The 15,191-nt window shown below is 42.8% G+C and overlaps 1 protein-coding gene across 1 annotated transcript; it reads left to right on the top strand.

Moving 5' to 3' along the window:
* Nucleotides 1-3,973: 3,973 nt before the first annotated feature.
* On the top strand, nucleotides 3,974-10,619 carry LOC127959096 (plexin-A1-like). The gene is made up of 2 exons (XM_052558085.1): nucleotides 3,974-5,522; nucleotides 10,500-10,619. Exons 1-2 carry the CDS (start codon nucleotides 4,347-4,349, stop codon nucleotides 10,617-10,619), a joined length of 1,296 nt encoding a protein of 431 aa, XP_052414045.1. The 5' UTR covers nucleotides 3,974-4,346.
* The last annotated feature ends 4,572 nt before the right edge of the window (nucleotides 10,620-15,191 follow it).

Here is a 15,191-nt window from a genome sequence, read left to right as displayed (position 1 = left end):
TCAACCTTAAGATGGCTGGGGTTAAAGAGGTATCTACAGTCTATCTGAAAAGATTTATTCACTTTTATATTTCCTTTATGCTTACACGATTAAGTGCTTATCTGAAAGGTTTTACTTATTCGTTTTTCTGCATATGTATTTGTTTCTTTTGAATATTATGTATTTTATTTTTAAGGGAAAGAAGTTGGTTGCGAGTCTCTTGTTAAGGACTCGAGTGGGGGACTGGTGTAACCCAAATTTGGACCTCTGTCTTGAGGGCATTTGCTACGTGCGTAACCTCTGTCTTGAGGGCATTGGCTACGTGCTTAAAAGTACAGAACAGTCTGTTTTGGAAGATCTCAGTTGAACTTTAGACCTTAGAAGACATATATGCATCATGTATTTAAATTTGAGGTTAATCTACAGCCTTCTGAGCAATGCTCAAAGTCCAGCAAGCAACAACTAATCTGCTGACTGATCTGAAATAGGGAACTGAAACCAGACTGCAGAGCTCATCTGATATTTTTGGATTAATGATTTAACACCTCTTAATATTTGCTGCAGATACAGTTTAGTTTTAATCACGAGTTCCTTTGTTTGGCAGAGCTATAAGAGGAGACAATACACCCCTCCTTTATGACTCTCTCAGGCTGAGTTCAGACTAGACCCTTCTAGCTGGACTTAGTCTCTTCTCACCTCTTCCTTCTCATATTCCGGGGGCTCACTTGAACTCTTTGATCTACTTACAGGTTTTATTCAACTCAGATACATTGACTTTTATTATTATCTTGAAATGCAGGTATTTTATATACTGGTTATATACTTTGTATTATTTTACTAACAGTTTGAATTGCTTTTGAATATTCTAACCAAAGGTATTGTATTAACCTTAGATGAGCAGAATCCGCCATATATGGATTGCTTTTAAAACTATATTAATTTTGGATTTGCATTTTCTATATTTGAAGCTGATATTAATACTTCATAATCTGTTTGTAAGAGATGAGTTTTTGTCTTACTTCCTATATTCTTTGAATAAATTTGCATATTGAAAAACCCTACACCGTCTGACCAGGATTGAAGTCTCTTTTTTGCATCAGTGATGATCCAATAAACATTTTTCAGGGCCTGAATTTCATTTTTGGAAATTAATTCCTCTCAGGTAACTCTTGTGAGAGCATTTTTTTTCATTTGACGGGTGAAGGGGGCCATTTTTTTCAAAAATATATATTTATTTCACCTAAATGTTTGATCATGCATTTTGAAATTGTATTTTGGTTTTTACAATCATGGAATTGTTGCACAATAGCTTACACAGCACGACCCGGATTTTGTGAGCTGTATGTTTACAGTGCGTATTGTGATGAGCGTCCTCGGAGGAATCAGCATCGCCCTGGCAACCAACGAAAAACACCTGCACATCCTCACCACCGGCTGATCGGTCACAGCTGCTCCCCATCAGCCTGCGCTCTCTTTAAGCAGCACACGCTGCACTCAGAAGACGGTATCGAACCGAATGCAATGCTGGTCTAATCCCTCTCTCATTTATCCGCAGAAAGCAGCGAATAACCGACAGCCCACCCAATTTGGAGCACGTCAGGACACCCACTTTAACTTTGGTTGGCACCGAAGAGCACGGAGAACGCAAGCGGTTCACCTCACTTCACCAGGCACCCTTGCATTTTTTTTCCCTCTTTCCTTGTTTGTGTCACCAGCACCACGGAAGGTGGCGCGCGCGTCCCCGCGATGGAAGGCATCTTACAACGCCTCGCTGAAGTGAGTATCCGCCAGCAGCAGATAGTGGAACACCTCGCCACACGCCTGGGCAGGATGGAGGATGAACTCCCCGCCATCCGTGACACTGTAGCCCAGCGTGTTCTGCTACATGAAACTCGGGCACAAGCCACCTGCCTCTTACCAAAAATGACAGCTGATGACGATGTGGAGGTCTTCCTACAGGTCTTCGAGAACACCGCCCACCATGAGGAATGGCCCGAGGAGGAATGGGCACGTGCGCCGGCACCCCTCAGAGATCCTGACTGACCAGGGAACTCCGTTCATGTCCCGAGTAATGGCGGACCTCTGCAGGCTGCTGCGGGTGAAGCAGTTGAGGACCACAGTCTATCACCCCCAGACATATGGGCTTGTAGAGAGATTTAACCAAACCCTCAAGCAAATGCTCAGACGCGTGGCAGCGGAGGACAAGCATGATTGTGACCTCATGATCCCTTACATTTTCTTTGGAATCTGCGAAGTTCCTCAGGCCTCAACTGGCTTCATCCCCTTCGAGCTCCTGTTCGGCCGTCAACCTCGGGGCCTCTTGGACTTGGCCTGGGAAGCGTGGGAGCAGCAGCCTGCCCCTCATCGTACCATCATCGAGCACGTCCGACAAATGAGGGAACGGATCGACCGAGTGATGCCGTTAGTCAAGGAACACCTCACCTTGGCCCAGCAAGTGCAGCAACGTCACTATGACCAGGCAGCCCAACCACGTGAGTTCCAACCCAGAGCCCGCGTCATGGTCCTGGTCCCCAGCTCTGCCTGCAGGTTCCTGGCTTCCTGGAAAGGACCCTACTCAGTGGTGGAGAGGATTGGGCCAGTCACATACCGCCTGAGACAGTCGGGACGGTGGCAGACGGAGCAACTGTATCACATCAATCTCCTGAAAAAATGGGTGGGGACCCAGGACCAAGTAGCTGCCCTGAGCCTCACCGAGCCCGTGGTTGTCAACCCCCACCTCTCGGCTGCCCAGAAGATGGAGCTGCAGCACCTGGTCAGTCAGTTCCAGAACGAAGCTGGGGGGGGGGGTGAATGTGACGAGCGTACTCAGAGGAATCAGTGTCACCCTGGCAACCAATGGAAAACACCTGCACGTCCTCACCACCGGCTGATCGGTCACAGCTGCTCCCCATCAGCCTGCGCTCTCTTAAGCAGCACACGCTGCACTCAGAAGATGGTCTCTAAATGAATGAATGAATGCAACGTTGGTATAATCCCTCTCTCATTTCTCCGCAGAAAGCAGCGAGTGACCGACAGCCCACCCACTTTGGAGCACGTCAGGACACCCACTTTCACTTTGGTTGGAACCGTAGAGCAAGGAGAACACACAGGAAGCCCCAGCCACTAGGAAGTGGCTCACCTCACTCCACCAGGCACCCTACACTATTAAATAAATCCACCCTCCAGGGCATTTAATTCACGAACCCTTGTCGAGTGATTCTTCACCCTGTAAAAGTATGCAGTCCATGTGTGGTACAGACATGCACAGACAATACTTTCACACAGGAGTCTGCTAATGATCCATGGCTGTTTAACAAAAACACAACGTTTATCCATTATTTTGATTTTAAATCAAAACATTGTTACTTAAAATGCTTTTTCAAAGTTGTGATTCTTTATTTACTCACTACAGTAATACAGTCTTTCATCCATTATTCAGTGCTTTTTACTTTTGCATTTACTTTTAGATTTATAATTTGCTAAAAAAACATTTAAACTACTTATGTTATCACAAACATTCTAAATTATAACTTACCACTGACAAAAAATGTCTGCAAAAGAAAAAGCTATACTGCCTTTTCATTTGCATTTAAATCTTTACAAGCAATCCTGCGGTTCATAAAGAAGTTTAATTAAGAACTTTAAATACTCTGTTTTTCGAGATTCGAGTGCAACTGTTATAGATTATGTCTCTAGAAAATGTACAAAGTATGCATTCTGTGTGAACGGCTTTGTTTCAGTTTTGATGTAAACAAGATCTTCTCCACATTAATGTTCTCTTTTTCTGCAATATTTTGAAAGAACATTGCAATTGCATCTCGTGCGTCACTGATAAAGGCCAAGGCCTGCGTGCAGGGAATTTTTGAGACTGCGCATACAACAGTGCATGCACAAGGTGAATGATGAGCTCGTCCACCTTTTGAAAGCTGTGTGGACTTTGCTGGGTGCAAGATGGAACAGAACGCGGAATGTGAAGTATAACCAGGCGGGGCCTTAAAGCATCTTCCTTAATGAAGACCTAAAATTCGAATGCAACTTTTTTCTACGTTAGACTGAAAAATGAGGCCCATTGTCTTTACTCTCTTTCTTCTCTGTTTGACTTTGAGAAAAGATTCATAATTAATTTTATATGTTCCATTTGCACTCATAATGTGTTTTTTTTTTTTTTTTTGCCATGCAGGAGACTCAGATGCGGAATTGAAGTGGATGCTAAAGGGGATGACTATTTTGTGAGAAGGCAAGGAAGCGTTGAATCCATAAACCCTGTGCTGCCTCCCTTCCTTGTTTGTTGAGTTTGTTTAAAAGCAACCAATTGCAAACACAGCGTGGACCACCATATCCTTCGCTTGTGAGGGCCAGCGCAGACAATGTGGTCTCAGCAGGGGCCGAAATGCTTTGTAAGCCCAAGGACTGCAGTTCTCCTTGGGCTTCTGACTGTCTGCATCTCCCCTCACCTTTCTGAAGGAACCTCAGAGCCATTTAGGTCCTTCTCACCTTCTGAATGGGGTCTAACGCATTTAGCCATCCATAACAAGACAGGGGATGTGTATGTTGGTGCGGTAAACTGGATCTACAAGCTTTCTAGTGACTTGACCAAGTTGAGGAGTCATATGACGGGTCCCGTAGTGGACAACAAGAAATGCTATCCACCTCCAAGTGTACAGTTATGCCCCCATGACCTTTCCCCAAATAGTAATGTGAACAAGCTGCTACTAATAGACTATTCCCAAAACCGACTCATTGCTTGTGGAAGCACCTTGCAAGGCATCTGTCAGTTTCTGCGCCTGGATGATCTTTTCAAGCTTGGTGAGCCACACCAACGTAAGGAACACTACCTCTCCAGCGTCATTGAGTCGGGAACCATGTCTGGGGTCATCATCTCTGAGGGTCAAATCAGCAAGCTTTTCATTGGAACTCCAATCGATGGTAAATCAGAATTCTTCCCAACTCTTTCGAGTCGTAAGTTGATGGCCAATGAGGAGGGTGCTGACATGTTCAGCTTTGTCTACCAGGATGAGTTCGTCTCCTCCCAGCTGAAGATCCCCTCGGATACGCTGTCCAAATTCCCGACGTTCGACATCTACTACATATACAGCTTTAGCAGTGAACAGTTTGTCTACTTCTTGACCTTGCAGCTGGATACCCAACTTACTTCTCCTGATGCCAGTGGGGAACAGTTTTTCACCTCGAAGATCGTACGACTTTGTATCGACGATCCCAAGTTCTACTCCTACGTGGAGTTCCCAATCGGATGCACCAAAGACGGTGTAGAGTATCGACTGATCCAGGATGCCTACTTGGCCAAACCCGGAAAGCAACTTGCAAACTCTTTAGGAGTGTCCGAGCAAGAGGACATATTGTTTACAGTCTTCTCTCAAGGCCAGAAGAACTGGGCCAAACCCCCAAAAGAGTCGGCACTCTGCCTGTTCACGCTGACGAGAATAAAAGAGAAGATCACGGAAAGAATTCAGTCGTGCTATAGAGGAGAAGGCAGGCTGTCTTTGCCCTGGCTGCTCAACAAGGAGCTACAATGCATCAACCTGGTAAGTCCACTCTCTGATAGCAGGCCATTAAGACACACTGCATGGCTACAACGATTGATTTGTTGGGTTGGAAGAATGGGTGTGCTTCAGTAATGTCCTCTCCTAGAGTTCAACATAGAGTTCAAATAGCAAAAGATGGGCACAGAAAAATAAAAAACTCAGACGTTTACAGTTTTTAGCTGTATATTATATTATAATGAATTTAACTGCTGTGATATCTTTTTTAAATAATTTTTAATCTAATTTCTTGGTAAGTAACACAGCACTGTAAAATAAAATAAAATAAGTTTAATGTAACCTAAAATGTGTAAATCAAATATAAAATATAGCTGAAAGCAACGATGGCAGCCCGGTTATAATTATTATTAACATTATAATTATTGTTCATATAAATTAATATAATTAATGACATTTATTAATGTGATTCTCTCTCTCACTCTGTCTCTCTCTCTCTCTCTCTCTCTCTCTCACACACACACACACACACACACACAAAGAACAATATATGGACACATTTTTATACACTTTTTAATAAAGTTTTAGTTTTTAACATTAAAAGTAAATACATAGAGTTTGAACATGAACATGAATATTTTAAATGATAGGATTAATAAATGATCTGAAAAATAGATTGATCATTAGTTCATGTTAGTTAATGCCTTAACTAATGTAAACCAAAGAGAGCTTATTATAAATTGATGCCAACACCTTTCATGATCATGATTTTTGAAAAAAAAAATGTAATGGTCTAAAATAATTATATAAATCTATAGTACCAGTAAAATTCATATTAACTTTTTCAAATAAATATTTGTCTATAGATTTTTATAAATTATTTAAATGCTCTATAAGCATTTATACAATAATTATTTAAAAGAATACTTAGAGTATAGTGCATCATACAGAAAGAATTATTAATCTAATGTCTCCATTGGGTGGTCATCCTTGGTATTACAATCTTCCAATTTTCACTAGGTTTCTGATAGTTTGAATTTTCAGATGGCCCCTGAGAATGTTTAATTTTGTGAAATTATTTGGCTAGACCAGAAAGTTTGACTACCATTGGTCTGAACTTATCAGACTGTGTTTAAAAAGTGCAGTCCACGTGTTTACATATGTTTATTACAGTGACTTTGAATTACTTAAAGTAGAGTGGTAAAGCAACAGATTTGTTTATACATATTTCTGCAATCTACTTTAGTTTTTGTGATTTGCTACTGACTTTTATATTAATGTTTACACCAGACTTATTTGTCAGTGCTTTGTTTTCATAATTATTACATGCTTAAAAGGTTGGAAGTTCAACAAATACATCAATATACTACTGTGTTTGTAGTTTATTAAAAATGTCATTCCTATCAATTCATGCATCACTGTCATGAACAAGACTCCAGTGGTTCTTCCCGCTTACCACCAGAGGGATCTCTTGCCTGAGTAGTGATCTTCACTCTGGACTAGACACATACACACATGCCCACATAGGTGACTTTATAAGCAACTCCCAGTTCCTTCCTCGTTACGAAGTTTTGTATTGCCCCCGGTCACTTCTGAGCATTTTCTATTGCGTTTGCTGGTGTTTGAATTTGCCTGTTTACCACATTTTGGAATAAAGCTGCAGATGGATTCTCACTCTGTTGATGCTTCGTTACAGAAGACAATCCTCAGCACAATCCAGCAGCTCTGGCTCAACTTTCCACAGAAGTTTCAGCTCAGGCAAATCAATTTGCTGCTCATCAGCAGCAGCTAACTCGACTAACAGTGCTTTCGGAGGAGCTAGTGAGTGCACTTCTGAGTATTTATCTGTCAACTTCGCAGTTGACGCTTAGCCAGCCAAGCGTGAACACGTCACCTTCTCTCATTCCTTACTTGAATCCTCGCCTGGCTCTCCCCGATAAATTCAATGGGAACCCCATGAAGTGCAAGGGATTTCAACCACAATGCTCTCTGTTCGTTAACCAGCAGCCAACGATTTATACCAGGGACATCAGTAAGATTTCATTCGTATGCTCTTTACTGACCTATAAAGCTTTGGATTCGGCCACAGCAGTTGTTAAGGAGGATGGATCAACTTCCCCCTTATTCAGCACTTTCCTCCAATGTTTCTGGGAAATATTCAACCATTCTGAGGGAGGTAGAAGTGCGGATGAACAGTTACTTGCTTTATGTCAGGGCAGAAACACCGCAGTTGGGTATGCCTTATCACTTTGCACTCTCGCCGCTCAAATGGATTGGGTTGAGAGTAGTTGTTTTTGGCAGCCTGTTTTAATTTTAGTTTTAGTCTAATCTTTTTGTCATTTAGTCTTTGACCGGCCATCGTTCCCTTTCTCTGTGTCTATGCTGATTTATACCCAACGCGTCTCCAAGTTCTGGAGTGGGTCTTGAGGAAGTGTGACCTGATGGAGCCCCAGAAGTGAGACACAGGAAACAGAAATACTGTAAAATAATAATTATAATAACGTGACAAGACAAAAACGTTAAAAAAAAAAAAGTTTTTTGGACTCAACTCTTAAAGGCAAATCCTTAGCTGAGAGCCAGACCCTTTGTCCAATTCTGAAGTATGGGGTCACCCTTCTCCTGTCAGCATATTTCTTGTAGCGAGTTGAAGCACTTTTCAAGGCCAAGTGAGCCCTTTTCCATGTCTTTCTGCACCGTTCAACAAACGTTTTAGCACTAGGGACTCCAACCTTTATTTCTTGACTGAAGAACAATGGTGTCTCAAATCCAAATTGACACTTGAATGGGGATAATCCAGTGGAGGAGCTGCGTAAGGTGTTGTGTGCCAGCTCTACCCATACCAGGAACCGACTCCAAGAGGATAGCTGATGGGATGTGAAGCAGTGAAGGTATTTCTCCAACTCCTGATTCACCCATTCTGTTTGGCCATTTGACTGAGGGTGGAAACCTGAAGAGAGACTGACAGAAGAGCCAAATAGAGACCAGAATGCCTTCCAATAACGAGACACGTCCACAGGAATTCCATGGATCCTTACAACATTTTGATGAACAATGTCAGCAGTTTCTTTAGCAGAAGGAAGTTTAGGTAACGGAATAAAATGTGCAGCTTTAGAGAAGCAGTCCACCACCACCAGTACAATAGTGTTACCTTCAGATACTGGCAAACCCGTGATAAAATCCATGTATACATGAGACCAGGGACGCTAAGGGATTGGCAATAGGTGCAGAAAACCATCAGGGCGCTGATTAGAAGACTTCTGTTGAGCACAGACTGGGCTGGCTTGTACAAAAGATCGGACCTCTCTTGACAACTCTGGCCACCAAAACCGTCATTGAAAAAAATCCAATGTCCTCTCTACTCCTGGATGTCCAGCAAGGGAGGAGGCATGACCCCACTGAAGGACCTCAGATCTTGCTTCCTTGGAAACAAACAAGCATCCTGCTGAAACCTCATCAGGAATTTGCACGCCATGTAGCGCCTCACGTACAGTATCTTCGATGGACCGGCAGATAGGTGCCAGAATGCAGTCTCTCGGAATGATGAATTCTGGGAAACGGTCCTTCTGGGAGCAATCATACTACCATGATAAGGCAGCAGCCTTTACATTCTTTGATCCAGGTCTGTAAGAGATCACAAAATTGAAATGGGTAAAAAAAGAGGGCCCACCTAGCCTGACGAGGGTTAAGGCGCTTAGCCTGCTGTAGATAGGAAAGGTTCTTGTGGTCTGTCCACACAATGAAACCCCTCTAGCCAGTGGCGCCACTCTTCTAGTGCTAGCTTCACAGCTAGGAGTTCTCGGTTACCCACATCGTAATTTCTTTCTGCTGAAGACAGGCTTCTGGAAAAGAAGGAACATGGATGAACTTTGTAATCCGTAACAGATCTCTGAGAGAGCACTGCTCCTACTCCCACTTCAGACACATCCACTTCAACAATAAAAGGTAATTCAGGGTCTGGATGTACCAAGACTGAGGCAGAAGAAAACTGTTTCTTTAACCTTTCAAAAGACTTCAGAGCTTCAGCAGTCCAGAGAATACGAGTGGGTGAACCCTTTGTAAGAACAGAAATGGGTGCTGCGATTGTGCCGAAGTTACAAATAAACCTTCTGTAGAAATTGGCAAAGCCAAGAAATCTCTGTACCTGCTTCAGTGTTTTGGGCTGGGGCCAGTCTGTGATGGCAGATACCTTCTTTAGTTCCATCTGGATGCCTTCTTGAGAGACAACATAGCATAGGAATGAGACTTGAGACACATAAAACTCTCACTTTTCAAGCTTTACAAAAAGAAGATTCTCAAGTAGCTTCTTCTGAACCTGTTGGGCATGGTGAATATGTTCCTGTAGAGAGTTTGAGAAGATTAATATGTCATCTAGATAGACAAACACAAAATGATTCAACATCTCCCTCAGGACATCATTAATGAAGGCTTAAAACACAGCTGGGGCATTAGCTAATCCAAAGGGCATGACTTGGTATTCCCAGTGGCCAGTTGGAGTACTGAAGGCTGTTTTCCATTCGTCACCCTTCCTAATACGTACCAAGTTGTATGCACTCCGCAGATCTAATTTTTTTTATTTTTTAAATCTTAGCTTTCTGAAGCAGTTCAAAAGCAAATGACATGAGTGGGAGAGGGTAACGATTCTTAATAGTTATTTTATTGAGCCCACTTTGGTATGCAAAGCTTAAGGCTACCATCTTTCTTAGGGACAAAAAAGAAACCAGCACTAGCTGGGGATGTTGATGGGCGAATTAAACCAGTCCTTAAAGCATCCTGAATATATACATTCATGGACTTAGTTTCTGGAGCAGAGAGGGAATATAGATGACCTCTAGGAGGGAGTGTGCCAGGGAGAAGGTCAAAAGCACAATCAAATGGTCTGTGAGGTGGTAGTTTGATAGCGCATTGTTTGCTAAACACTTTTCAACTCCTAGTACTCAAGGGGCATAAGTGTCAGATCTGGTAGATTATTCAATGAACGAACACTCACCTCTTCAATAGCTTCCAGAATTTCTTTATTCCCAGCCACAAAGGAAGCAGGAGAAGTGCAGGAGTCCTTACATGCTGAACCCCAGTCAAGAAGAGTTCCCGAGGTCCAGGAAAATTGAGGGTTGTGAAGCCGCAACCAAGGGTGACCAAGGATAAGGAGTTCTTTGGAAGACGAATAAGATGAAATGAGATTGTTTCATGATGGTTAGCTTCAATGGTTAAACACAGAGGAACTGTTCTTAATCTGATAATTCCAGACCCAATAGGTCTGCCATCCAGGGCTTCAACTTTCCAGGATACAGGACAAGACTCATAGGGGATACACATCTTCTTTGCCAGTTCAATGTCCAAAAAATTGTCAGCTGGAATCCACAAATGCCTTCAATGATATTATCTTCTCTTTTGTATCCCCCCCCCCCCAAGTAAGGGTAGCTGACAACAGTAAACTGGAGTGAGGAGTGTTAAACTGGGCAGTTCCACTCACTAAGGTCCCCACACACCCTAGCGAGCCTTGGCTTTTAACGTTAATTCAGGGCAGGAAGAGCGCATGTGGCCAGAACCTCCACAGTAGAAACAACGACCCTCTCTCATGCGTCTCTCTCTCTCTCTTTAGGTGATAGGCGAGTTCTGCCCAGCTGCATTGGTTCTTCCTCTGTCTATTGGTTAAGATGAACAATTTCTGGAACATTTGTAGGTGATAACATGGGCATGACTTGGGGAAAGCAACGTTCTCTTTTCCTCTCACGAATACGGTTATCAATGTGGATGACCAAGGTTATGAGTTCCTCCAGACTTGAACCCCAATCTCTACTGGCTAATTCATCCTTTACATCTTCAGAAAGGCCACAATAGAAGGTTGAGAGAAGAGCCTCTGAATCCCATTTACTCTCAGAAGCCAGAGTACTGAACTCAATGGCATAGCCACAGATTGATGCCCCTGGCGTAGGTCAAGCAACTTTCTTGCTGCCTCACGGCCACTGACTGGATGGTCAAACACCTGTTGGAGAGTCTCTGTGAACACCTTTAGATCTGAGCAAATGGGGGACCAAAAGATGTGAGGCCCAATCCGGGACACGATCACACAACAAGGATATTATATGTGCAACTTTTATTCTTCGCACAAGCGAAGGGTTGGAGTTAAAAAATCAGAGAGACTTGAGTCTGGAAACCCTTACAGGACAAGTGGAAAATGTGCTGAATATTTCATTACATTCAAGTGAAATTAGCAAGCAGTTAGACTGAATTTACATTAGATTTAAACTTGTAGCCAGGCGCGAGTAGATGCAGGTTGCACGTGTGCGTCAAGCCTCTTCCATACTGTCAGATGCACTCGTGAAGATTTGCGGTGCAGGGCCACATGAGAATATAACCGAACGTTACGAAACAGGCTGCGTGAGAGTGGCGAGTAGGAATGGCTCGTCCGTGATGTGGGTTTCGCTCTGCATGATGAAGAGGAGCGAGTATGAGAAGCATTCCGAGACACAGGCTGTGTGTGCGGTTTTCTGAATGGGGAATAGCGAACATGCAATAAGAGATGCTCTTAATATGCATTGTGACGCAGCTCTTGTAAATTATCTTTTTTGTCCGTTGTCTGCCTTTTCGAAGCTTAAGTTACATAACGGTTTTCTTTAGTTTTAATTTGCCTAACTATTGTCTCTTTCCTGCTTTAATTTAATTAAAAATAAATTTGAGACTGACACTCAAGGCTGACAGTTATGCATATGCTCTGGAACAGAGTAATAACGCATCCACATCGCAGGCTTTTTGCGATTAGGTGTTGTTTCTTCTCATCGTGCCTAAGTAGCAGCAGGTGTGCAGGCCGAAGCACGTTGGAAACGCGCTCAAAGAATGCTAACAGTGATGACTAAAATCAGCAGCTTAAAAGCAAACACTAAAAGCAGGCATGACTAATAGCAGAAGCAAAGCTAAAACCAGAATTGTATGGTGTCCTGAGTATTTAAACTGGCCTGTTGGCCACACCTCAAATGTTTTCTTGACCAATTAGATATCGTCTTTGCTCGGGGTATCATGAATCATATGTTATCTTATCATACATGTGGTCCGAATTTTCCCGCTCTTGCAGGGTATAATATTGGACATGATTCCTATAACAAGAATATGATACCTTTGACAAATAACTGATGTTCAGAACTCTTTCAAGCAAGCAGATTGAAACACAAACATACTAAACATGAATATGAATCCTTAAGCTATCCCATAGTTATTAAAATACATACACAATAAGTGATTATAAACATGATAGTCAAATGTGTGGGTTAAATATAAATGAATATGGAGTTAAACGATGGACCGATATTCATTTATAAGTCATTTTGAGTTCATTTTGGTCCATTTATATCTACAAAAGACAGTTTCTGTGCCATTCTCTGACGTAAAGATTTCTGTGGAGACCAGAGGTTAAAAGGCCCCCTTAGGAATTTCATTCTGGTTCTGCTATGTGGGGGGGAGTCAATCCAAGGATCTTGTTTATTACTCTCAGGGGTTTACATGTGCTGGCCGGCATTGCAACTTGATTACTTGCCCCAAATTAGACAATCTCTTCTCCGAATTGAAATTGTCAATAATTTTTCTAGTGGTGTTAATGTTGAAAGCTGTTCTGTGAAAGAGTTTGTTGGTTGGTTATCTTGCTTTGGACTTGTGGAACTAGGAATGATTTATGACCTCCGGTTGCCTTTCTGAGGAATTCGGCTAATGTTTCAACCACAGTCCTGATTGACTCTTTAATTTGTCTGGATCGGGTCAGATATGCTACAAGGCATATTACCCCAAGACATGCTTAAAAATACCCATAAAATTGTGGATTTTGTGAATTCTGAAGAAAAATGGTATATCCACCTTAGCACTATTGGACTCAGGGGCAGCGGAGAATTTCATGTCACATGTGTTTGCCCAGCAACATAATATTCCTTTGATTCCTTGTAATTCTCTGCTGGCAGTAGAGGCGCTAGGTGGATGACCTCTTGGAGATGGAAGGGTCTATAATCCAGTCATTCTTGGACTGCCCTGGCTAAGACAGCACAATCCACTCATTTCCTGGAGGGAAGGTCAGATCAATCAGTGGGATCCCTCGTGTCAAGCCAGATGTCTGAATGAAAAACCAGCAGGCACAATTCAAGCTGTCAAGCTCATGGAGCAATCGGAGCAAACAACCACACTTCCATCAGAATACACAGATCTCATAGAAACATTCAGTAAGGCCAAGGCCTCAGAACTACCTCCTCACTGGGCTAACGACTGTGCCATTGATCTGCTTACATGTACCACTCCCCCTAAGGGCCACATCTTCCTGTAAGCTCAGCTTGTCTGAAGCGTTGAAAAAAAATATATAGACAAGGAGCTTTCCAAGGGGTTCATCAGACCATCAACCTCACCTGCATCAGCAGATATCTTTTTCAAGAAGGATGGAGGCCTTTGCCCTTTTATTGATTACCGGGACCTTAATTATATTAATATTAAATTCTGTTATACAATACCCCTAGTACCAACTGCCTTAGAACAACTTCGCAAGGCGAATTACTTCTCCAAGCTAGATCTCCACAATGCATACAATCTCATCCGCATCAAAGAGGGTAATGAATGGAAGACAGCTTTCTCTACCTGTACCGGACACTATTCTGTTTGTATGCCTTTTGGTCTTGCTAACAGTAAAATGCATGAGGTCAGTGTTACAGTGATTAATCGGCCACAAACTGTATGCCAAAGTCGAGAAGTGTGAATTTCACCAGATCGGTACGTCATTCCTGGGGTACATTATCAATCAGGAGGGAGTGGTGATGGATGAGAAGGTCAGATCCATTCTTGATTGGACACAACCAGCGATGTTACATGAACTGCAACGTTTCATAGGATTTGCACATTTCTACCACTGTTTCATCAGAAACTTCAGTTCCGTAGCCGCCCCTCTAACCTTATTGACCAAGAGACACTCTTCTCATCTCATCAGGTCCATGTTAGCATTTGAGGCCTTCAAGGAACTCGTTACATTTCATTTTTGCTTCCATTCTTTACCATCCTAATCCTGAGATTCCATTCATATACATCTTAAACAGACTAATTCACAAGAACCCACACTGCCCGGATGCCCCCCTGACAGGGTCTTTGTTTCTCAGGCACTCAGAGAGAAGGTCATGCAGCATGTTCATTTAGGGCTTAGTTCTGGTTATCCTGTGATCAAAGCTACTCTCCATTTCCTTCAGAACAAATTCTGGAGGTCAACCATGAAAACTGACATCATAGACTTCATCCACGGTTGCATTACCTGCAATAAAAGCAAGGCTCCCAGACAATTACCAGCCGCCCTACTGAACCCCTTACCAGTTCCTCATAGACCATGGTCTCATCTGGCCATCGACTTAATCACCGACAGAATCAGTCTGACTGGAGCCGATACCTCCTCTGGTCCTAGAGGGGAGCCTGAGGAACAGACCAGTGACCAGGGTCCCCCACCCACAGTAGCGGCTCCAGACAATTTTGATTGGGGGGGCAATGGGGGGGTCCTGGTAATTTCAAAGGGGGTCTCATGAAAACCAACAAAAAAGACAGTGGACACGGCTATGAACTGCATATTACTGCTACTAAACAACAAAAACAACACAGCATATCAACTACTTTTTTTTAAATTAATTAATCAATTTCAGTTTGCAAACAATATGCTCAAACTTTAAAGGGTTGGCGCTTTAAATGGTTCGTGTCACCAATACGCATTAA

Source organism: Carassius gibelio, chromosome B6 (genome assembly GCF_023724105.1).
Source record: "Carassius gibelio isolate Cgi1373 ecotype wild population from Czech Republic chromosome B6, carGib1.2-hapl.c, whole genome shotgun sequence".
NCBI lineage: Eukaryota > Metazoa > Chordata > Actinopteri > Cypriniformes > Cyprinidae > Carassius > Carassius gibelio.
The sequence above is the reverse complement of the archived record's forward strand: the minus strand, read 5'-3'. Positions and strand labels throughout refer to the sequence as shown.

Coding starts and splice junctions, on each gene's coding strand:
- LOC127959096 (XM_052558085.1), top strand. CDS start 4,347: ATGTGGTCTCAGCAGGGGCCGAAATGCTTTGTAAGCCCAAGGACTGCA. Junction 5,523..10,499: donor AGCTACAATGCATCAACCTG/GTAAGTCCACTC, acceptor CTTTATTCCCAG/CCACAAAGGAAGCAGGAGAA.